Source organism: Erpetoichthys calabaricus, chromosome 12 (assembly GCF_900747795.2).
Source record: "Erpetoichthys calabaricus chromosome 12, fErpCal1.3, whole genome shotgun sequence".
NCBI classification, from domain to species: domain Eukaryota; kingdom Metazoa; phylum Chordata; class Cladistia; order Polypteriformes; family Polypteridae; genus Erpetoichthys; species Erpetoichthys calabaricus.
In genome coordinates this window covers 4,789,433-4,814,001 of record NC_041405.2, presented here as the reverse complement: position 1 = coordinate 4,814,001, position 24,569 = coordinate 4,789,433, and the positions used below count along the sequence as shown (strand labels likewise).

The window sequence follows — 24,569 nt, the reverse complement described above, 5'->3', positions numbered from 1 at the left end:
GAACAATTGTGCTGTTTTGAGACTTTGTATGTTACCTTAGAAAAAGGGCTAAAAATTTAATAAAGTTATAATAAGAGCACTCAGAAAAATAACAGCATTAACCGTCACATTTACAAATGATCAGAAAACATTGTTTGTCTGTCTTAATGGTGCACAACTTAGACCTTTGCTACTCCCGGTGTCTGCAGGGTCTTCTGCCAAGACCTCCACGCTCTTGTGTCATGTGAGTCAGGATGGCTCAGAGGCCTGTTGACGGTTTTTCTCCACTCTTTCTCTTCTAGGATATGGAGCTGGTGCCTACCTTGGTGCAGGACTGGGAGCAGGTGGGTTCACCATACTACTTTTGTCACTCAAGTGCAGGAGGCTTTAGGGGATTCTTTTCATTTAAAGGGCTGTTTTAAATCTTTTCTCAAGATTAGATTTGACTCACAGTCCAACCAACCTACAGGATTTTCTCCTGTTGACATTTTCACATTTTATTTATTATGATCAGCACAGAACAGAACCTGTAATGTTGAACTGCAAAACAGAAGCTAAAGGAGATAAAGAGGTGACATAACAGAAGAGTTCAAAATTATGAAAGAAATTAGTGCAATGGACCGAGACTGTTGATTTAAAATGAGTTTAACAGGAACACGGCGGCTCAGTTGGAAGCTTGTTCAGGGTCGATTTCTGACAAACATTAGGAGGTTTTTCTTCACAAGGAGAGCCATAGACACATAGAATAAGTGACCAAGTACTTTAAGGACTTTCAAAACTCAAACTTGATGTTATCTTGGAGCAACTAAGTGGATAGGATTGGTCTAAATGGCCTGCGTTTCTAATGTTCTACAGATGTTTTCCAAATTTCTTCTAAATATAAATCATAAAATGACAGATCCTTTGGTGTGACCACCCTAAATTGATCCTGGTGCACTGAAGATGTCTCCCATGCTTTCATATTTAATACTCCTGCTGGTCCTGACAACAGACTCAGTTAGTCAGTGGAGCTTGCAACACAACAGCACCATGAAGACATTGGAGAAGGATTCTAAAATTCACCAGTCAGGGAGAGGGAGCAGAACATGAACGTGGCATTGAGATTCAGTCACCAATGTACATTAAGAAGGCTGCCCTCCAAAACCGATGTCCACAATGAGACTTATAAACTCTCCCACACTCTTATAAACATTTCCCGCACAGTTATACAGCATAAACCCTTTATATTCTTTTAGATATTAGGTAAGATTCATTGAAATGATGTGTGTAAACACACTGTTTATATACTACGCACAAACACACGTATTGTATATCATTGAGGAGTTTTATTTAAAACGTAATGATGCTGTAATGGCGTCCTACAGCAGTGTAGCTGTTCCCTTCCTTCAACATATCCAAAACGTTTACCTTTTCAGCAATCGTTACCATCTTCCATTGGCTCTTGGGCACGGCCCCGGAAGCAGCAGCAGGAGCAGATCGTTTTGGAGACATAATGAAGGGCTTGACTACGCACAGAGATAAGCACAAAAGAGCACAAAAGTTACCAGCGAAACACGTTGATGGTGAATGAGCGAGACGAGATGCTGGCTAACGCAAAGCAGAATCGAATGCTGCTGTCCGTCACTGAGCCAATCAGCACCCAGGAACTTAACTGCGTGCTCTGATTGGGTAGCTTCTCAGCCATCCGCCAATAGCGTCCCTTGTATGAAATCAATTGGGCAAACCAACTGAGGAAGCATGTACCAGAAATTAAAAGACCCGTTGTCCGCAGAAATCCGCGAAGCAGCAAAAAATCTGCGATATACGTTTAGATATGCTTACATATAAAATCCGCGATAGAGTGAAGCCGTAAAAATCGAAGCGTGGTATAGCGAGGGATTACTGTATATTGTTTCACAGAATGGGTGCCTCCATTTTGTAGCTGGTAATGATATCCCATTGCTACTTCTTGATGCCTGGTAATACCGCTCTGCCGGTATAAAAGATGGCAATGCACTGCTAACTGTAACAATTAATTGGTTTCCTGCGTTCATTTTGGGTTATTGTACGCGTTTCTCATGTTACCCGCCTTCTCATTTGTTTCCATCTGACTTGATTTTCCCCCTCACATAAGCACTTTCTGGTTATTTTCCTCACAATAACTCAACGCCAACGTGTGATATTACTAACAACATCCGGATTTTTGGATAAGTCTGAAAAGCAATTTAAAAAATAACCGCATCGTCTCGCCAGCATTAGGAATCTCTTCAGTTGTCAGGACCATTGCAAGAAGGTTTTCAGTTTGGTTTCGGTTAGCAATTTGGACTTGTGGCTTTTTGGTTTCGTGCTTTTCTGGTATTAACCTCGGCCTTTCTCCACTCTGTTTCTTAGTTCATTTCCTGGTCTCAATGTGTGTCTTTTAGTCGGACAATTCCATTTTTTAATCCTGACAGCAGGTACTCTTAAATCATCACAGCACCTGAGGGCATTCATCTAACTAGTGGTACAGAAGGATCATCAAGGATAAGCTGTTATGACAGTTGAACCTTCTACAACTTAGTCATTGTTTTCTTTCGGCCCAGATGTTACACAGGATTTAGTTGTTCGGCAGTCACTTATGTTTGGTTTTGACCTCAGCCTGTTCTAAGATAATAATTCTGTTTCGTCCATCTCCTAATCATTAAATAAAAATATTTTTTACCATTACGAGAAACATTGGTCAGATATGGTGATGGAGTGTCCTGGTGGCTATGGACCCATTCATGATGTGTGGGTTTCTGCTTCTTCCCTGTCAGGTGTGGCAAACGTATCTTTTTATGCAGACTCTTGTTCACCTCAGGACCAGTCTGAGGCTGAAGAAGGGCTTGAGGTTAGAAAGAAAAATAAGTTGACATTTATAGGATCTCCTCACTGGTGGAGAAATCCATTTCCTTTTCTTAGTTTAAAGCTGACATGGGCCTTGCAGGTTGCTACCCTTATCCTCCTCAGGATGTGTTGTGTCCCCTACTAGAGGTCCTCTCTCTCCTACTGGTCCAGTTTAACAGTTAATTAGAACACTCTGGACGAGAGCAGGCCATTCAGCCCAACAAAGCTCGCCAGTCCTGTCCACTTATTTCTTTCAAAAAAAACATCAAGTCGAGTTCTGAAAATCCCTAAAGTCCTCATGTCTACCACCCTACTTGGTCGCGTATTCCAAGTGTCTGTCATTCTTTGTGTAAAGAAAAACTTCCTAATGTTTGTGTGAAATTTACCCTTCACAAGTTTCCAACTGTGTCCCCGTGTTCTTGATGAACTCATTTTAAAGTCACCATCTCGATACACTGGACTGATTCTCTTCATCATGTTAAACACTCCAGTCAGGTCTCCTCTTCATCTCCTTATGGTTCAGCTCTTTTAATCTTTCATCATCACTCACCCCCTGTAGCCCTCAATCAGCCCAGTAGCTCTTCTCTGGACCTTCTCTTGTGGTGTTATGTCCTTTTTGTAGCCTGGAGACACAAAACTGCACCCAGGACTCCAGATGAGGCCTCACCAGTGTGTTATAAAGCTTGAGCAGACCCTCCTGTGACTTGTAATCCACACATCAAGGCGCTATATAACCTGGCATTCTGTGAGCCTCCTTAAAGGCTTCTGAACAGTCAGGAAGTCGATAGCTTAGAGTCCACTATGACTCCTAAATCCTTCTCTTGAGGTGGACTCTCGATTTTCAGACATCACATTGTGTATTCAAACCTCACATTTTTACTTCCTATGTGTAATTCTTCACATTTACTGACATTAAATTTCATCGTCCACAAATCTGCCCAAGCCTGTCTGCTGTCCAAGTCCTTCTGTGATGATATAACAGATTATCTGCTAATCCACCTATCTTGGTATCATCTGCAAGTTAACCCAGGGCTCGACTGATCCGGTATGGAAATTTGTATTGTTGTCCGCATATTGATTTGGCAAAATTTTACACCGAATGCCCTTCATGACGTAACCCTCCCCATTTATCCAGACTTGGGACCGGCATGAAGAAACACACTGGCTTGTGCATCCCCTGTGGCTGGGTTAACCGGCTTGTTCCTTATATTCCTATCTAAATCATTTATAGATATTAAAAATAGCAGCGGCCCCCGTACTGCCCCCCTGCTGGTCACCACTCTTAACGTCACCCAATTCTGATGAGGTTCTTCACACCATCACCCTCAGCTTCGTGTATCTGAGCCAATTCTGCACCCACCTACACCCTGAACTGTCACTTCTTTTAGTTTGATGCCCACCCTCTCATGTGGGACCTCATCAAATGCTTTCTGAAAGTCCACATCAATCATCTCATCTCCTCCTCTCTGGTCGTATCCTTTTGTTTCCTCCTCCTAGAATTACAGCTTGTTAGTAAAACACGACCTCCCTCTTCTGACCCCATGCTGACTGTCCTGTCCTTGCCAAGGTGTTGCTCAATCTTATCCTTAATAATTCTTTCCATTAATTTTCCTGTGATACCCATTAAGCTTACTGACATGTAGTTGCTTGGATCAGCCTGGTCACCCTTTTTATATAATGGGATGATATTTGACATTTTCCAGTCCTTCGACTGTCCCACCAATTGACTTTGCCATAACCATTTTAATTGGTGACTGCCTGATGTAGACATTTATTATAACCTTTATTTCCACCAATAGTTCTCTCTTCATGATTATTTTACTCACTGAGCAATTACAACATTGCATTTGTTAAACTAGGTGCCGGAGTCACGCCAGGAGCTCTTGGAAAAGGACCTAAACCAGGTAATGGCCTCTCAGTGTGTAAGACCCTCTGCCCCACCAACTGGCCTGAACCAACACAGAATAGTAAAATCATCACAGAATTGTGGTCTCACACACACCTTTGTTATCTTCTTTCTCTCCACAGGCTATGGCGCTGCTCTGGGATACCCGGCCGCTGGCATTCAACCAGGCTACGGTAAGCACAGTTTTTGGATGTCCTTAACACTTTCCTGAGGCTTTCAGGGTTTAGCCGTCTGAAATTTCTTTTTCTCTTACAACTCTAGGTGCTGGAGCAGGACTCCCAACAGGCTTAGGAGCAAAAGCTGGAAAACAAGGTAAACGGGGTGGTGGGCACCTTCCTGATAGTCCAGTGCGGCCATTTTGTAAGCGAAGCCTGAGAAGGCAAGCAGGAGATAGGGTGCTGGCTTCTAGATCATTCCTCCATGTGTGAGCACTGATCATTGATGATAGTATAGAGCCTGGTCCGAGGCTAAACAAAATAAATATACAGGATAAAGGCTGTGACAGGCTTTCATATGGAACACAACCCTGCCAATGTTAGATATGATAGATAGATAGATAGATAGATAGATAGATAGATAGATAGATAGATAGATAGATAGATAGATAGATAGATAGATAGATAGATAGATAGATAGATAGATAGATAGATAGATAGATAGATAGATAGATAGATAGATAGATAGATAGATAGATAGATAGATACTTTATTAATTCCCATACTCCAGCAGCAGCATACTCATAAAAACAATATTAAATTAAAGAGTGATAACAATGCAGGTATACAGACAGACAATAACTTTGTATAATATTAACGTTTGCCCCCCCGGTGGGTTTGAAGAGTCGCACAGTGTGGGGGAGGAACGATCTCCTCAGTCTGTCAGTGGAGCAGGACGGTGACAGCAGTCTGTTGCTGAAGATGCTCTTCTGTCTGGAGATGATCCTGTTCAGTGGATGCAGTGGATTCTCCATAATTGACAGGAGTCTGCTCAGCGCCCGTCGCTCTGCAGATGTTAAACTGTCCAGCTCCATGCCTACAATAGAGCCTGCCTTCCTCACCAGTTTGTCCAGGTGTGAGGCGTCCCTCTTTTTTTATGTTGCCTCCCCAGCACACCACCGCGTAGAAGAGGGCGCTCGCCACAACCGTCTGATAGAACATCTGCAGCATCTTATTGAAGATGTTGAAGGACGCCAGTATAGTCGGCTCTGTCCTTTCTTGCACAGAGCATCAGTATTGGCAGTCCAGTCCAGTTTATCATCCAGCTGCACTCCCAGATATTTCTAGGTCTGCACCCTCCGCACACAGTCACCTTTGATGATCACGCGGTCCATGAGGAGCCTGGTCCTCCTAAAATCCACCACCAGCTCCTTGGTTTTGCTGGTGTTCATGTGTAGGTGGTTTGAGTCACACCATTTAACAAAGTCCTTGATTAGGTCCCTATCCTCCTCCTGCCCACTCCTGATGCAGCCCATGATAGCAGTGTCATCAGCGAACTTTTGCACATGGCAGGATTCTGAGTTGTATTGGAGGTCTGATGTATATAGGCTGAACAGGACCAGAGAAAGTACAGTCCCCTGCGGCACTCCTGTGTTGCTGACCACAATGTCAGACCTGCAGTTCCCGAGACGCACATACTGAGGTCTGTCTGTAAGATAGTTCACGATCCATGCCACCAGGTATGACTCTGCTCCCATCTCTGTCAGCTTGTCTCTAAGGAGTAGAGGATGGATGGTGCTGAAGGCGCTAGAGAAGTCCAGAAACATAATTCTTACAGCACCACTGCCTCTGTCCAAGTGAGAGAGGGATCGGTGTAGCATGTAGATGATGGCATCCTCCACTCCCACCTTCTCCTGGTATGCGAACTGCAGAGGGTCGAGGGCGTGGTGGACCTGTGGCCTCAGGTGCTGAAGCAGCAGCTGTTCCATGGTCTTCATCACATGTGACGTTCAGCTCACCAGGACGTGATACCTTTGGGACTGGGGTGATGCAAGATGTTTTCCAAAGCCTTGGGACTCTCCCCTGTTCCAGGCTCAGGTTGAAGATGTGCTGTAGATGACTCCCCAGCTCCAGTGCACAGGCCTTCAGCAGTCGTGGTGATACTCCATCTGGACTCACTGCTTTGCTGGCATGAAGTCTCCTCAGCTCTCTGCTTACCTGCGCTGCTGTAATTGTGTGTTAGGGGAAACTCTCTCCTATGCTGGCATCAACAAGGATGGGTGGAGGGTGCAGTACTCCGAGGTGAGGGTGGGTTAGGATGGTCAAACCTGTTAAAGAAGTTGAGCAGAGTTTGTGGTGAAATGTTTACTGAAATATAAATTTTGCACTGCTTTTCCAAGGCCCCATTCACACTACTAAATTTTCATTTAAAAACACAGCCATTAGACTTCCATTGTCACCTTTCAGCTACACTGGGGACAACGGAGACTTCTGAAAATGCTCCCCAGAGCCGTATACTTCAGAGAATGCAGCTTTAGCGAATCGCGCTTGGATCTGCTTGTACTTTTTTGTATCCTCTCCCTAATTGGATTCTGCTCAATACAACATTTCTCCCTTCACAGAAGAAAACCAAACGCTGACACAGAGGACAAAGAAGAGCTGCCTTCCATGGCGCTCGCTCACCTGCATGCACCTGAATTGTGTTTTGTTCAGTTTGAATTCTCTACACTGGTGCAAAAGGCAAAATGATTTACTGATCACTGCAGTTTTGCAATAAAGCTTGTGGCTGGTGGGGTTGCCATCTTTTTCAAGGATTGTCGGTTTTGCATAAGACAACAATGCTCACTCTCAGTGAAAAACTAGAGGCCCGGTGTAGGCAGCCCACTATGTCATGTACAGGGTGGTCCAGATCTAATTGTACAACTGACTGACAAACGTCTCCCCGCCATTTTGGAATACAGGGCAGGTGCTGTGAATTCTCTATGTAATAAACTTAATAAGTTATAGCGTAATAAAAAATTGCATAATTAGATCTGGACCACTCTGTATGTTTGTGGTCATTTTAGTGTGGACGGAGATCATTTTCATTTAAGAATCGCATTTTCAATTGAAAATGTAGTAGCATGGATGAAGCCTAAATTAAAAATCAGACTGTTTACATTATTAAAAGTACCTGACACCTCTGCATATTCAATAGGTTACTTAAGGTAGTGTAGTGATCTCTGCTGTTTAAATTAAAAATCACATCATTTGTTTAACTCTTTGAGGGCTGAATATTTTTTTCCAAAAAACATAGTTTCTGAAAAGCAATGGTTTCCACATATAAAACGTCCGTAACTGCATGCTGCGGCTGCCAGTTTGCCAAGAATGCGTGGCCTTCGCGTGGCTGAGACAAAGTCGCAGTGCACTGTATTCTGGTTTCTACCTCTTACCATCGTTAAGTGGCAGGCCTACCTGGTGAACATTGTCAGCACCACGATTAGCTGGGAAACCAGTCAGCTGAAGCTGGAACCTCACTTTCGTTTTCGATCACATGTATCAAAATCGGAGTCCGACAATTCATAGTCCAGTTCAGAGATAACAGACAAGATGTCGTCCACAGAGTATTTTGCTTTACCCATTCGCTTTGATCTCTCACCATTATGTCAGTGCCATTTTTGCCGTTGTTTGTGCCTTACTACTCACACGAGCGCCGGAAATCTCGATCAAACCAATGAAGCTAACTTTCCTTCTAGCAGCGAGAGTCCAACTAAAACATAATGGTTGGTCAACTCCTCTTTTTGACAAAAGCCGACATCAGCCCTGAAAGAGTTAAATCAAAAATTGCACCGTTTTCAAATAGAATTAATTTAAAGGTTTGTTTCAAGTTGGCACCCTGCCCAGGATTAGTTCCTGCCTTGTGCCCTGTGTTTGCTGGGATTGGCTCCAGCAGACCCCCGTGACCCTGTGTTCGGATTCAGCGGGTTGGAAAATGGATGGATGGATGGTTTGTTTCAATGGTACCTTATTCTAATCACCTGCACAATGGCATTGCTGCCAGCTACCTGTTTTGTTGCTTGTTATTTATTCAAGTAAGATCGACGCCCTCCTGGCACATCCCTAGCTGGGCATGTAAACTGGTTGTCTCTCCTTGTATTTTCCACAGCAGGCTATGGGGCAGGTCTTGGGGCTGGTGGCTACCCAGGTATGGGTCTGGGTGCAGGACTTGGTGCCGGCTATGGGGCAGGTGAGTGACGATTTATTGGCTCTCAATACGGGTGACAAGCTTCTCCGACAATTTTTTTTTACAGTAAATCCCATTATTTTGCAGGGCAAGCTGGCAAAGTCAAACCTGGAGGTAGGCACCTATAGCTTTTTATTTAAGTGACACAATCTTACAAAAGATTTCCTGACGTTGCCCCCTAAACCCAAAACTAGTTCCCTCACTTTCCCTAAGTGCTGTCTGCACACTCAAGGTGGTATTTGGGCCACAGGCTTGTAGGCCCTGCTTTGCATGCAGCTTTCCGCTCAACACTCTTTTTCCAACATCTAAAATATCCTTAACTTTTAATTAGCATGAAATTCATGAGGCTGACCCTGTGATGTGAACAGTAAGGAGGTGGTGGTCTTCAGCTTTGAATAATGTTTTCACACAGTTTATCTGGGTAATGACCCCAGCTTGAGGGCTGACGTTGAATTTATTAAAATTCACGACTGGTCTGTCTTGACTCCTGCAATCTAAAACTAATGACTGGTTACTCCTGATGGACTCTTCTGTTATATCCTGAGAATGTCAGCTTTAGTGGCTCAAGCGTGACTGTTGTTTATCTCACAGTGGCTTGAGAGTCCAGCAGCAACCGTCACTCTGACCCCTAGAATTGTTTTTGTGTCTCTCATTCACAGGTTATGGAGGTGTCCAAGGGGCCTACGCTGGCGCTGGTCTTCCCAATAGTTACAGCGCAGGTACGTAAAGTAGTGACATGACAAATAGACACCAAGAAATGAAGCTGAGAGGAGATAGCTTCTTGGTTGCATTGGGTGAGACTGCCTTGGTTCAGAGTGTCATATCTGCAAATGATTCTGGTGAGATCCATTTTGGGTGAGACCTGCAGTGATGCTCCTCACACTTCTATTTCTAGTCCAATACATTTGAAACTCATGACATAAGGAGTAGCCATTTAGGAACCATTTTAGATGCATCATGTTTTGTTTTTTTTTTTTGTTTGCTCCCAGCAGGTCAGGCAGGAGTTCCACAGGCTGGTAAAGTCAAACCCTCTGGTGAGCTATTTGTCTGTCTTGTGCCCAGTCCATTAACATCCCACTCCCACCTACATATTTTATCCAAACTGCTGCCTCTGTTTCTAAGTAGGGTTCAGTCATTGGTTGAGGAACCTGATCTAAAGACTGATACTCATCTTCTGTCCTTGTTCTTATCTATAGGGCTTGGCAATGGATACGGAGCTGGAGTTCAGTCATTGTATGGAAATGGTGAGGATTTTCAGTGACACAGTCTTCATCCAACAGTGCAGCCACATATCTGATTGTGTCTGCGGTCTTCACAAACAACAATCCCGTCTTCTCTTTTAGGTTATCCTAGCACCCTGGCTGAAGGAGCTGGCCTTGGTGCAAAGGCTGGCAAAGGAGCAGGTAATTTTCATGCATGATAAGGTGCTTCATCTGGTGGGCTCCACACTTGGCGAGGCTGGAGAATGGTCTGCATTACCACAGAGTACCCCTGGAATGGCAAACTGTAATTACTGTAGGATAAAAACATCACATATGACCTGATTAACAATTAAATACAATCTGATATGGAACTACATTAAAAAAAAATACATGAGCAACTATTATGTAGAAAAACAGTATAATATTCCAGAGGGAAATATAGCATGATACAAAACTTAGATTTAAGTTTAAAAAGTATAGTACAGGGGGTCCTCGGCTTACAACGTCTCGACATACGACGTTTCGAGTTTACAACGCTCACTCCCAAAAAAAATTAAAAAATTGAGACGTGAATGTTTCGGCTTATGCCATTAGCGTCGTACTTACGGACTACACGGGCGAACTAGTTTGGTTGCGCGTGGCGGAAGTGCTCCGTTTGTGTGGCTTTGTTTGCCGACTTTGTGGCTCTTATCGTGGCTCCAAAACGAAAGTCAGAGTCTTCAGATGGTTTGCTTCAAAGAAGAGGAAAGCCATCACGATGGAAGTGAAATTAGAAATTGTAAAGAGATCAGAAGGAATAAAGGTAAGGAAATGTTTTTACACTAATTTTTCTGTTACTACAGTACAGTGTACAGTACAGTATATTTAGGTCCTTTTCTTTTTTCTGTGGCTTAGTTGTGTTTTTATGTCCTAGATTGTGATTTTGCAAATGTGTTAGGATAGGTAAGTGACTTAGGCTAGAGTGTGTTTCAACTTACACCAAAATTCGGGTTACATCACTGTCGTAGGAATGGAACTGTGTTGTAACCCGAGGACCCCCTGTATACAGTATATACATTTTAAATTAGATCAAATGATATCTCTCTATATATAAAATCCAATGTCTGTCTGTCTATCTGCTTTTCACAAGAGGACTACTTCACGGATTTAGATCGGCTTTTTTTCTAGAATTTGCTTGAACATTCCGGTTGATTTTGCGACTTCTCAGAGTATCAGAGATCACCTGCGGTACCGATTTATTTGCACAAATCCAAGAGAGACTCATCGGGCTGCGGGGCCATCCTCACTCACACGCCAGCCTCAGTTTGGTGTCGGTCTACCTCTCGCCACATGTTGGAGCTTACCTTACCTCCGCTCAGCTAACTGACCTGTTTGTTCAACAGACGTCCAATTTCTCTGCTTCTGTTGATGTCAAACCTGCTCCTGTTGTCAGAAGTCTTGGTGTTTTGTTTGATTCGTCAGTTAACTTTGAGCTACACATTAGGTCTCTGTCCAAAATTTCATTCTATCATCTCCGTCACATTGGCCATATTATTTGTAGCTTTGGACTGGGTTATCATTTTTATGCGGACGACATTCAACTCTATTCCGATGTCAAAAGTGGAACTTCATCAGAGCTCTCTCAGCTCACAACTTGCCCCAGTGCAATGAAAACCTGGATGGAGCAGAACTCTTTAAAATTAAATTGCAACAAAACGGAACTCCTGCAAATTGGTACTAAAGTGCAACTTAAGAACATGAGCTCCTTTTCAGTCCATCTTGATGGTGATCTCATCAGACCTTCTTCTGATGCAAGGGGTCTTGGTGTCATTTTTGATTCCTCCGTTTCTCCCCACATAAACCACATTAAGAAACTTTCTTACTTTCACCTCACATATCCCATGTTCACTCCTTCCTCTCCTTTTCTAACGCTGAGTAACTCGTCACTGCTTTTATCACATCGCACATTGATTATTGTAATTCCGTACTAGCAGGTGCCCCTTCTAATCTCATATCACAGCTCTAGCTTATTCAGAACTCAGCTGTAAGAGTCCTGACACGGACCAGCAGCAGCGAGCACATCACACCATCCTGCTCCGTCTTCACTGGCTCCCTCTGTCTTACAGAATTGAATATAAAATCCTACTAATAACCTACAAAGCTTTAAATAACCTCGCGCCAAACTACATCAGTGACCTTCTCCATCACTATGTGCCTGCCCGCCCACTAAGGTCCTCTGATTCTGGTAATCTTGTTGTGCCCCTCACTAATCTACACTCCATGGGTGACAGCAGGGCCTTCAGCTGTATAGCGCCCAGACTCTGGAATGACCTACCGAAATTAATCAGGTCAGCTGACTCCATGAATTCTTTTAAAAAACAACTCAGAACTCATCTGTTCAGGAAGGCTTTTAGCTCTACTTGACATTCTGCCCTTTCTTTCAGTTCACCTCTCTGTCCAGGTGCTCAGGATAATTTGTGTGTCTGTTTTATCACAAATTAGGTTATTTATTAGGTTTTTCTTCTAGTATTGAATTTAGTATTTTACTCTGGTTTATTGTTCTTTATTCTATTTATTGCTTTGTTATCTGTTTCATTGTTCTATTCAGGAAAACATTTGTATCCAAAGTTACATATACCCTGCTGTTTTTTTTTTCTAAGACTCTGTGAAGCGCCTTGAGCCTGGGAAAGGTGCTATATACATGAAACGTATTATTATTATTATTATTATTATTATTATTGGCCGCCTCCATCCATTTCTGTCCTTGTCTGATGCTCAAACTCTGGTTCATTGTTTCATAATGTCTCGTATTGATTACTATAATTCCGTTTTCATCGGCCTCCCTGCAAAATCAATACAGAAGCTCCAGTGCATTCAGAACTCTGCAGCCACACAAAGCATTCTGCTCACATCTCCCCTGGTCTCTCCCAGCTTTACTGGTCACCGGTTCTTTCAAGGATTAAATTCAAGATTCTGCTTCTCACCTTCAAAGCCCTACATAACCTTTGACCCCCTCTACCTCACTCAGCTTCTTACACTCCTTGTCGCTCTCTCAGGTCCTCACACAGTCATCTCCTTACTGTCCCACACACCAGACTCTCCACCCTGGGAGGACAGGCAGGTCCTTCACTGTTATGGCGCCTCAGCTCTGGAACTCACTTCCTCAGTCTCTCCGAGTTTGCTCCTCTTTCTGCATTTTTAAACCTTAACTGAAAACTTTCCTCTTCTACGAACTTTTGTCATCTATGTAATTTTTTTTATTTTTTACTCTGTATGTAAAGTGACCTTAGGTTTGTGAAAGGTGCTCAATAAATGTAACTTATTACAGTGGGACCTTGAGATACGAGTTTAATTCATTCTGTGACCGAGCTCGTAAGTCAAAATGCTTGTATCTCATTAATAAAGGATCTATCTATCTATCTATCTATCTATCTATCTATCTATCTATCTATCTATCTATCTATCTATCTATCTATCTATCTATCTATCTATCTATCTATCTATCTATCAGTATATAGTGCCTTTCATCTATCTATCTATCTATCTATCTATCTATCTATCTATCTATCTATCTATCTATCTATCTATCTATCTATCTATCTATCTATCTATCTATCTATCTATCAGTATATAGTGCCTTTCATATCTATCTATCTATCTATCTATCTATCTATCTATCTATCTATCTATCTATCTATCTATCTATCTATCTATCTATCTATCTATCTATCTATCTATCTATCTATCTATTTTCCCCTTTGAAATTAATTGAAATGAAATGAATTCAAAAAACCACCTGAAATTTTTTGTTAAATGTTTTCAACATAAGAAAAATGTATTTATAATGAACAAATATTGTATACAAACAAAATAAAACCAAATATATAAAAGAGAATCTAAAGAAATAAATATGTTAGCGGAGCCGATTAGCGTATTGTATTACTTTTTTCTTTCACTTCACTTTTCCATCCATCCATTATCCAACCCGCTATATCCTAACTACAGGGTCCCGGGGGTCTGCTGGAGCCAATCTCAGCCAACACGGGGCGTAAGGCAGGAAACAAACTCCGGGCAGGGCGCCAGCCCACCACAGGGCGCACACACACCAAGCACACACCATCCAGTTTCCAACCCGCTAAATCTGAACACAGGGTCACGGGGGTCTGCTGGAGCCAATCCCAGCCAACACTGGGCAGAAGGCAGGAACCAATCCCGGGCAGGGTGCCAACCCACCACAGGACACACACAAACACACACACACACCAAGCACACACTAGGGCCAATTTAGAATCGCCAATCCACCTAACCTGCATGTCTTTGGACTGTGGGAGGAAACTTCACTTCGCTTTTGCTTAACTTAATCTTCTTCCTCATTAGCTTTTTCTTTTTTGCCACGCTTCGTCACTTTCATTCGCAGGGCGTTTCAATAGAAACCTGTCCAAGGAGCTTTGTTTCTTCCTTCCCTTTAGAATGTTTCTGAAATGAGTTAGGCAAGTGTCTAACAACAGCACCGCTGCACGACCAGTTGCAACTTTTTCAAGGTGTTTCTTTTTAATAAACTCCAAAACTTTTTCCCACATTGCCAACACTTCCTTTATCATCTCACTTAGAGGCAGGGCCTGTTAAAGCCCATTGCGGCACTTCTTGTGTGATTTTGCGCTATAGAAAAATAAATTGTATTGTATGGTATTGTACTTGAAGAGATAACCTCCTCCTCCTCCTCTGGCTCCTCTGCAATACCAAACTCCAGAAGTTGCTGCGTCTGTAGTTCTGTCAACTCCTCCGTCGTCAGTTCCTCAGAAGGTGTGGCGACCAGCTCTTTGATGGCTCACATCTCAAATTTTGGCTCATAACTCAAGGCAAAAAAATCAACCTAGTGAGTGCTCGTATCTCAAAAAACTCGTATGTTGGGGCACTTGTATCTCAAGGTACCACTGTATTATTATTATTATTATTATTATTATTATTATTATTATTATTATTATTTGCTGTAGTCCTGACCTGACTACAGTTAAATGTAGTTGCTGTAACTTACCTTGGAACTTGTAACATGTGAAGACATGATTGGTTAAGCACAGGCCCGACTCTAGGGGTTCATTTAGCCAGACACTCCAACCACCCACTCACTTATACTGTCGACTAAATACACCACAACCCCTCTAGAATTTCAGAGCCTCCCCTTGCCGTTTTGGTCTGGAACAGTAGTACTTGACATGAAATCGAAACGCGGTACCATTCACTTCAAAGATACTATTTGATATGTCAAGTTAAAGAGTCCATTAGACTCCTGGTATGTAGTCTGTAGACTCTCCACCAATGGCTACATTTCTGCTCTACAAACCCTCACCCTAACCCTAACAAGAGCATTTAAAAATTACACTTCAATTTGTGTAAACGGGTTGAGTCCATTGAGACCCAAGGAGTGCTTTACTTGTTGAAGGTCCAAAGGGGTTCTGATTGCCCATATTGACTGTTGCTAATGGCCTGTCCTTCTTGAATCTGGCAGGTGGAGTGTATGGGAATGAAGGAGGAGCCGCCCTTGGTGCTGAAGCAGCCGCTGCCAAGTATGGTAAGGTGGATTCTTATGTGGGTACAGAAATCAGTCTTCATGGCAGGTCTGTCCATCTGTCACACAATTATTCACAAACTACTGGAGCTAGAGTGTTGATTTTGGTCTTCCTCAAACGCTTATAACCAGATACATACTGGTATTGCAAAAAAATTCAGGTAATAATAATAATTCTTTGCATTTATATAGCGCTTTTCTCACTACTCAAAGCGCTCAGCAATTGCAGGTTAAGGGCCTTGCTGAAGGGCCCAACAAAGCAGAGTCCCTATTGGCATTTTACGGGATTCGAAACAGCAACCTTCTGATTGCCAGTGCAGATCCCTAACCTCAGAGCCACCACTCCGCCTATGGTATGGGTAATATAGGAAACTTACCTGCACTCATGGGTTTGCTACGGCAAACAAAAGAGACATGTCCTAAAGGAAAAGAAAACCAGCGAAATCAGCTGAGTGTCAAGACCGATGATATGACAAAGAACACTGAGCGTCAAGTGCAAGAACTACAAACTCATCGACATGCATACGACCAAGGATTTGTGTGATTCTTACAACAAACTTATCAAGAAAGCGACATGGCTGAAAGAAAAAGAAGAGCAGCAACATCTACTTAGCATGAAGCAAACTGCGGAAGCCAAATACATGATAGGAAGAAGAGGAATGACAGCTGAGGCGTCCATTGAGCATCGGGCACATGTGGCACAGCAACTCTCTGATACTCACAAACTACTGGGGCCAGAACATTGATCTTAGTCTTAATGCAAATTGTATGACGTAATACGTTCTACAAGGTCAAAAAATCTGGGGTTGCATCAACCTTGGGAAAGTAAAGCGATCGACAAAGCGACAGGGCAGAATGAAAAGCATCACCAGCTGCTAAGTGTCTGACTGGTGGGCAGAAAAGTTTATTATAATCAAATCTCAATCCTTGCCAGTCCATCTATATATAATTCCCTAGGACGTGCTACATACATCTTCTATACTCCATCTTGTCAAATTAGAAAAATTCCACTTCCTCTCTAGGAGTTACCATTATTTGAGGAGCAGAGGTCAGCACGTTTCCCAGTACATGTATAATGTCGTCATTGTCACATGGACAGAAACAGAATGGATTGCTTAAGTAATTTGGACGACCAATGTCATAAGAGGGATATGCAGGCAAACTGTAAAGGAATGTTTGTCTTCCAGGTGGATCAGATGTCTATGGAGGTCAGCCATTGGTTCCTGCTGCCTTGGGTCTTGGTGCTGATGGCAAAGCTGGTAAATATGGTAAGTGGACCACATCAAGAAGCTCAGCTGCTTGGCATGTCAGCCCTCAGAACAACGAGCGCGCCATCTTTCAAACCGCTGAACATACCAGACAGGCTCTCTCCCTGCACACCTGACATTAGTCAGATCAGAACCTGCTTTTTCTTTGCACCCACTGTATATGATGGACACTCCCTCTCATATCAAGCCAATTCAATTTGTCTCCACTAGATGGAGCTGGGCAGTTGCCTTATGGTGGTCTGCCTCTCTTGTCTGCCAACCTGAAAGAAGATGAAAACAAAGGAAAGTATGGTGCTGGCCAGCTGCCCTATGGTGGCCAGCCTGTTGTGCCCGCTGGTCTTGGAGCTGAGGCCAGCCTGGGACCCTATGGTGAGTGAATGTAATTGTATTCAGTGGGAGAGGTGGGAATACCTGTAGTGAACGCTCTGGGGAAGATGACGGCTCATCCCAGTCTGAGTCTTAGTCTCTTGTAACTGCAGGTGCAGCCCAGCCTCCTTTTGACACACAGCCGTTTCTCCCTGGTGGCTTTGGAGCAGAGCCTTCAGCTGCAAAATATGGTGAGCGGGCATGTGTCTGAGCTTTGTGGACACTTAAAGAAAGACTTCTGTCCCCTCTTTGTTTTCCGATGTCTCCACCCTGCGCTACTCTCCTCCTAACATGTACGGTATATGTGACAGTTGTCAATGAAAAGGTCATGACCTGAACAGCCCCCCAGTGTTTTAGTGTCTGCATGCCATGTAACACACTGTAGCATCCCAGCAGAACTGGGTGTAAGGTAGAAAGCAGCAGTACAGCGTGCTCCTCCATCACAGGGGTCCGCTCACACAAGTGCACAGCTAATTTGCAATCACCAGTTAACTTAACACATGAGAAAAACCCACACAGATACCCATGCAGATGTGCAAACTCCACATGGGCATCAACCAAGCTTGGGATTCAAACTCAGGATGCAGGATCTGTGAGATGGCAGCATGCAAAACAGCACTGTGCTACGCCATTAACTTTCTAATATTAGGGTTTGGTGTCACCCCAGCCTACTAGGCTTAGCAGAGTTCACTTCTTGGGTCTGAAGACCTGAATTTCTTCTTTTGTCTTACAGGTGGTGCTGGACAGCTTCCTTATGGAGCCCCTGTGATCCCATCAGGCCTTGATGGTATGAAGTCAAATCAACATACGGGACATGTCTAGGGCACAGGTCACTAACAGGCGGAGCCAGACTCGGAACAGACATATCATTGAGTTTTATTTAGTTTGAGATAGATAGATAGATAGACAGATAGATAGATAGATAGATAGATAGATAGATAGATAGATAGATAGATAGATAGATAGATAGATAGATAGATAGATAGATAGATAGATATGAAAGGCACTATATAGTATAGATAGATAGATAGATAGATAGATAGATAGATAGATAGATAGATATGAAAGGCACTATATAGTATAGATAGATAGATAGATAGATAGATAGATAGATAGATAGATAGATAGATAGATAGATAGATAGATATGAAAGGCACTATATAGTATAGATAGATAGATAGATAGATAGATAGATAGATAGATAGATAGATAGATAGATAGATAGATAGATAGATAGATAGATAGATATGAAAGGCACTATATAGTATAGATAGATAGATAGATAGATAGATAGATAGATAGATAGATAGATAGATAGATAGATAGATAGATAGATAGATAGATAGATAGATATGAAAGGCACTATATAGTATAGATAGATAGATAGATAGATAGATAGATAGATAGATAGATAGATAGATAGATAGATAGATAGATAGATAGATAGATAGATAGATAGATACTTTATTAATCCCCAAAGGAGAGAAAAGCCAAGCAAAATGATACCATTTTTTGGCTAACTAAAAAGATTACAATATGCAAGCTTTCGAGGCAACTCAGGCCCCTTCTCGATCATTTCAAAGCCTGTACTGCTGCTGTCCTTTTGCCACTTTGCATCTCTGCCGTTCACGTTGTGAAGTGGTGGGGGGGGTTAATGCATGTTAAGGAGAAGCGGTCGGATCAGCTGCTGGCGAGCTGCGTGTTCTGTGTGTTCTGCTTGTCGTTGTTTTAAGAGCTGAGAGCACATGAAGTGTTTCTGCCTAAAGCATTTCCAATAACTGCTAGGTTAGATGTCCGTGGACTTGTTTTAAATGTTGTCTCACTGCCTTGTCTCGTGTGACGTTAAAGTGTCTCTCGCAGGACGTCAAATTGTCTTCCAAGAAGATCACGTCTTGTCTCCCTAGTCTCCCTCCCAAGATTTTTTTTTATAATACTGTATATAGAGAGATTTATTATTGTATGTAGCCCTCCAGAGTCCAGAGTTGCACTGAATATAAATATTGTTGAAATGGCATTGAGTTATAGCTTTCTTCATTTGATTTGAGTCATTGACGTCACACAGTGCGGATGTTGATACAATGGCAATGCTACTTCAATATATGTAAATTAATTGCAATGTATAACTAACTTATATTGCAACTTTAACATGATGAAGCTGCAGACCTGTACATGAAGAAATGTTCTCTATCCAGACCTCCTTAAATCATAATAGACTACCTCTGGTCTAGGGGTGTGTGGTCCTTGGTCACCCAAACCCTGAGTAGACAAATATGAAGACTGCTAGTAGTAGAAGGAGCTAATCATTAACTGAATTACAAGGTGTAGCAGAATCAGGAAAGGCCACCTTAAAGTGTTTGTGTAGCAGTGGGGGGGCCAGAGTTTATCGAATATTAATACACAGAAAGCGAGTGCACTGCCTCAGACTATCTGTCCTATACTTCTATCAGCGACCATTTTCTTGAAGTACATCAGGTTTTGAGCTAAGAGAGGGTGTGAAGACACTTTGCACCTCGTTTTTATTGATGTCTCACCCATCCTTCTTCTCCACAGGTGCTGGCCAACTGCCTTATGCAGCACAAGCTGCTGGGCTAGGAGCCGAAGGGAAGTCTGCTGGAAAGTATGGTGAGTGTAAGCAGAGGGATCTGGAGGGTGACAGTGGATTGAACACTTAAACAGCAAAAACCTTTACAAGCCCTTTCTCCTTGCTTTATTAATCCACTTTATTCTCTCCCTCGTTTTCAAATCCACCAGACAACGCCGGATTGGGATACATGAATGGTGGAGCACAGCCAGCAGGTAGGACGGAAGCAGTCAACCTATCTCATGGCGGCTTCTCGGCTGGCACTGCACCCTTTGCTAAAACCCAGGCAGCGGGCATGAAAGAGAACGCTCTTGGTGGTGTTTTGTGCTTGATTTCTAGGTTCAGTGGAGCCAACCCCCCCATTACAGTGTGTTACTGGGCTCGCTCGTTGTGGCTTTGCTTTGCTTTGCTGCTGTCGCCCCTAACCTTCTACTGCGCCACCTTTCGCCTTCCTTGCAGGTTCCACGGTGGCCAGTGAGCCGGAGATTCCTGCTGTAACCGCCAGCCAATTGCCGACCTCCGAGGCCAAATCGCAGGCTCAAGCGCACACTGAACTGCCAGCGCAGCTTCTGCCGCCGTACAAACCGCAGGGTGGGGTGCGGAAAAAGCCGTGCAAGAAAGGTACAGCGGAGAGTGTGAGAGCGAGCGAGAGTGAAAGAAAGAAAGAAAGAAAGAAAGAAAGAAAGAAAGAAAGAAAGAAAGAAAGATATTGTCCCTTATCTATAATATATTCACATGCATTTTGTGTACAGAAAGGTGACCAGAGGATGTGTTCCAAGCAGAACAGGTATGGCACTCCTCAGTCCCTCAGGAAAAGCAAATGCCAGGATGTGTCTGACAATGGGGATTCCATCCTGGCAGTGGAACAGTAGTCCAGCTCTTCTGCCTGGCCCAGTAGTCTACTCTGCTATACAGGGTGGTCCAGATCTAATTATGCAGATCCAGATCGTCTGGATGACTTTGTTTTAGGGGACGATTCCAGTTTAGCGTGAAGACGATTCTTCATGTCGTCAGTTCGCACACTTCTCGATGGTCCAGGACTTTTCGGGTGATTTTCTATGTAATAAACTTAATAAGTTATAGCGTAATGAAAATTGCATAATTAGATCTGGACCACCCTATACATGTGTTTTGTAGATCTGGATAAAGGATCTGACCGAATCTCTTGGTATGTGTTGTGGTAGGTGCTGTAAGAATATGGGGTATCAAGGCTGCCCTTACTTGCTGTTTGTTCCCCATGTGAATGCAGTGAGAGTTTTGTCCAAATTCTTGCCGTTAAGTTGAATTGGTTCACTGTGGGTGTCGGACTCCATGAAAGCTGCGTCTTGTCACAACTCCTGTTTGTGGTTTTCACAGACAGGATATCAAGGTGCAGCCAAGGATGTGAGGTTATCCGTTTGGGAAGCCTAGGGTAGCAACATTGCTTTATGGAGATGATGTTGTCCTCTTTGCCTCATCTTTCGGCACACATTCAAACAATTTGCTACGGAATGTGAAGTGTCAGGGATAAGGATGAGAACCTCCAAGTATGAGGTCATGATTCTCTCTTGGAAAAGAGGAGATAACAACTGATGTTAGTGGAGGAGTTCAGGTATCTCAAGATCTTGGTCAATAATGATGGATGAAGGGAACGTCAGATCGACAAGCGGATTAGTGTGGCAGCAGCTGCTCACTGGATGTCTTACTGGTTCATGGTGGTGGGACAGGATCTGAGTCTAAAGACAAAACTCTCCATTTATTGGTTGATCTACACCTCTAACCTCAGCTATGGTCATGAGCTGTGAGTAATGACCTAAAGAATGAGATTGTGAATGCAAGAGGCAAAAATGAGTTTTCTTCACAGGGCCGCTGGGCTGACACTCCATGATAGGGTAAGAAGCTCAGCGATTCAGGGGAGCCTTAGATTACAGTCTGTGCTCCTCCAGATCAAGAGAAGTCAGTTGAGGAGGTCTGAGCGTGTTGAAGGATGTGCCCCGGGTGGCTCCTCTGGTGCTGCTCCAGACATGTCCCAACTGGAGGGATTATATATATAAATAAAACACCTGGGAATTCCCTAGGAAGAGCTGAAATATGTAGCTGGGGACAGGGAAGTCAAGACGGACTGCCTTGGCCTGCTGCCACCACAAAAAACAGTTTCAGAAGATGCTATGAGAGAGAAGACTATATTAGGCATTTTACAAAAAGATATTATATGGGCAAATGTCAGCAGAATGCAGATTACTTTAGTGGTTTAGGCTTCCAAATGTCAAACGCTAAAGAAGAGCTTTAATGATCCGCTATGAACTCTGAAACTTAACTGATCAACTCTACAAAGTGCATTTGAAAAGATTGTATGCTTAGATGAAAAAACAAAATGAACATCCATTTCTTGGGTGAAACTTCAATACTTTTGGTTTGTCCATCACATAACATCAGTAATAGTCTGGAAAAATAAGACTTAACATATATAGAGCTATGATCATTTTAAAATGTTCTTTCCAATGTAACTAAATTAATGGTAAATCTACAATTAACGTCATTTATCTTCACCAAAATAGAACACATGCGTTTACACACACTTTTAAGTGAAAATGTAAAACTGGCTAAATTTATATCCTTCTTCTTCTTCTTCTTTAGGCTGCTCCCGTTAGGGGTTACCACAGCAGATCATCTTCTTTCATATCTTTCTGTCCTCTTCATCTTGTTTTGTTACACCCATCACCTACATGTCCTCTCTCACCACATCCATAAACCTTCTCTTAGGCCTTCCTCTTCTCCTCTTCCCTGGCAGCTCTATCCTTAGTACCCTTCTCCCAACATACCCAGCATCTCTCCTCTGCACATGTCCAAACCAACACAATCTCGCCTCTCTGACTTTGTCTCCCAACCGTCCCACCTGAGCCGACCCTCTAATGTCCTCATTTCTAATCCTGTCCATCCTCGTCACACCCAATGCAAATCTTAACATCTTTAACTCTGCCATCTCCAACTCTGTCTCCTGTGCCACCGTCTCCAATCCATATAACATAGCAGGTCTCACTACTGTCCTGTAGACCTTCCCTTTCACTCTTGCTGATACCCGTCTGTCACAAATCACTCCTGACACTCTTCTCCATCCACTCCACCCTGCCTGCACTCTTTTTCATTTCTCTTCCACAATCCCCATCACTCTGTACTGTTGATCCCAAGTATTTAAACTCGTCCACCTTCACCAACTCTACTCCCTAAATCCTCACCATTCCACTGACCTCCCTCTCATTCACACACATGTATTCTGTCTTGGTGGTCCTACTGACCTTCATTCCTCTCCTCTCATATCTCCACCTCTCCAGGGTCTCCTCAACCTGCTCCCTACTCTCGCTACAGATCACAATGTCATCAGCAAACATCACAGTCCACGGGGACTCCTGTCTAATCTCGTCTGTCAACCTGTCTATCACCATTGCAAATAAGAAAGGGCTCAGAGCCGATCCCTGATGTGATCCCACCTCCGTCACTCCTACCACAGTCCACGGTCACACTTTCCTCGTACATATCCTGTACAACTCTTCGTACTTCTCTGCCAGTCCCGAGTTCCTCATACAATACCACAGCTCCTCTCAGTCACCCAGTCATTTGCTTTCTCCAGGTCCACAAAGACGCAATGCAACTCCTCCTGGCATTCTCTCTAAACTTCTCCATCAACATCCTCAGAGCAAACGTCACATCTGTGGTGCTCTTTCCTGGCATGAAACCATCCTGCTGCTCACTGATCCTCACCTCACTTCTTAACTGAGCTTCCACTACTCTTTCCCATAACTTCATGCTGAATGTATATCCAATGAACTAAATCAAAACATGCAAATACAAAGTTTACAAAAGTAATAGAAAGCACTCTGTATGGTGTACTATGTCACTTTTCTTGTTTGGGTAGTGAGCGGCCAATCAGTAATTCTCATGTCTCCCAATGGAGTTTATGCGAAGTGAATCATCTCAACGTCTTTAGATTTTGAGAACACAAAATGACAGCTTGTATAGTTTGTATTAATGAACACTTTAGATAGTTATGTTAATGTTTTGGGAGTACATATAGCAAGTGTTTCATATTTTTCATTGTATTGTATATCTGAAAGGGGGCTCTATGTGGTTCTGCCCTCGCGCCAAATGTTTCACTGCTATGGCGTCTCTCAGCTCTATTTATATATTAATGCTGCTGACATTATGCAAACCAGGAAATGAGAGTGCCAACAGCTGAGCTGACTTCTGCCCTGGACACCCAACAATGCAACATGAAAACATGTGAGAATGTGAATGAGAGTGTGCCTGGTGCTGTGATGGAAGTGAAAAAGTACGGTAGATAAAAATTCAGTCCACAGTGAAAATTAGAAAGTGTAGTAGAAAAACCCATGTTCTGATGTAGGAGTGGTGGGCAGTCCTAGAAGATGCCAAGGCCCTAGAAGGGTTGTAGCAACACAGGGTTAGGTAAGGTAAGGGACAACAGTGTGACTGGTGACGTTGCTGCTTGCTTGCTCGTCCCCTTTGCTTCCTTGTCCTGCATTTCCTGGCACACTCACCAGCACTTCATCACTGCGACTGACTGAAAGATCAGGTCTAAAGCGAGCCTCGTCCTCATCTCTCACACCTCTTGGTGGCATCTGGTAATGCACGCCTGGCTGCATTGCCTCTTTGCAACTGAGAACATTGATCCTGGTAGAGGGGCATGGTCGGCTTAAATCTCAAGTTGGCATCTGTTTATCAGAGT

At 43.2% G+C, this 24,569-nt stretch overlaps 1 protein-coding gene across 1 annotated transcript in view; it reads left to right on the top strand.

Moving 5' to 3' along the window:
* Positions 1-146: 146 nt before the first annotated feature.
* Positions 147-24,569, top strand: part of LOC127529844 (uncharacterized) — a 30,719-nt gene continuing 6,296 nt past the window's right edge. Inside the window, exons 1-18 of the mRNA XM_051934839.1 lie at positions 147-189; positions 282-323; positions 4,683-4,727; positions 4,852-4,902; positions 4,991-5,041; positions 8,810-8,890; positions 8,975-9,001; positions 9,547-9,606; positions 9,880-9,921; positions 10,084-10,131; positions 10,231-10,290; positions 15,575-15,637; positions 16,822-16,902; positions 17,113-17,271; positions 17,382-17,459; positions 18,002-18,055; positions 19,819-19,890; positions 20,020-20,064. Of these exons, the coding sequence (XP_051790799.1) occupies positions 147-189; positions 282-323; positions 4,683-4,727; positions 4,852-4,902; positions 4,991-5,041; positions 8,810-8,890; positions 8,975-9,001; positions 9,547-9,606; positions 9,880-9,921; positions 10,084-10,131; positions 10,231-10,290; positions 15,575-15,637; positions 16,822-16,902; positions 17,113-17,271; positions 17,382-17,459; positions 18,002-18,055; positions 19,819-19,890; positions 20,020-20,064 (1,102 nt within the window). The remainder of the gene's footprint in view (positions 190-281; positions 324-4,682; positions 4,728-4,851; positions 4,903-4,990; positions 5,042-8,809; positions 8,891-8,974; positions 9,002-9,546; positions 9,607-9,879; positions 9,922-10,083; positions 10,132-10,230; positions 10,291-15,574; positions 15,638-16,821; positions 16,903-17,112; positions 17,272-17,381; positions 17,460-18,001; positions 18,056-19,818; positions 19,891-20,019; positions 20,065-24,569) is intronic.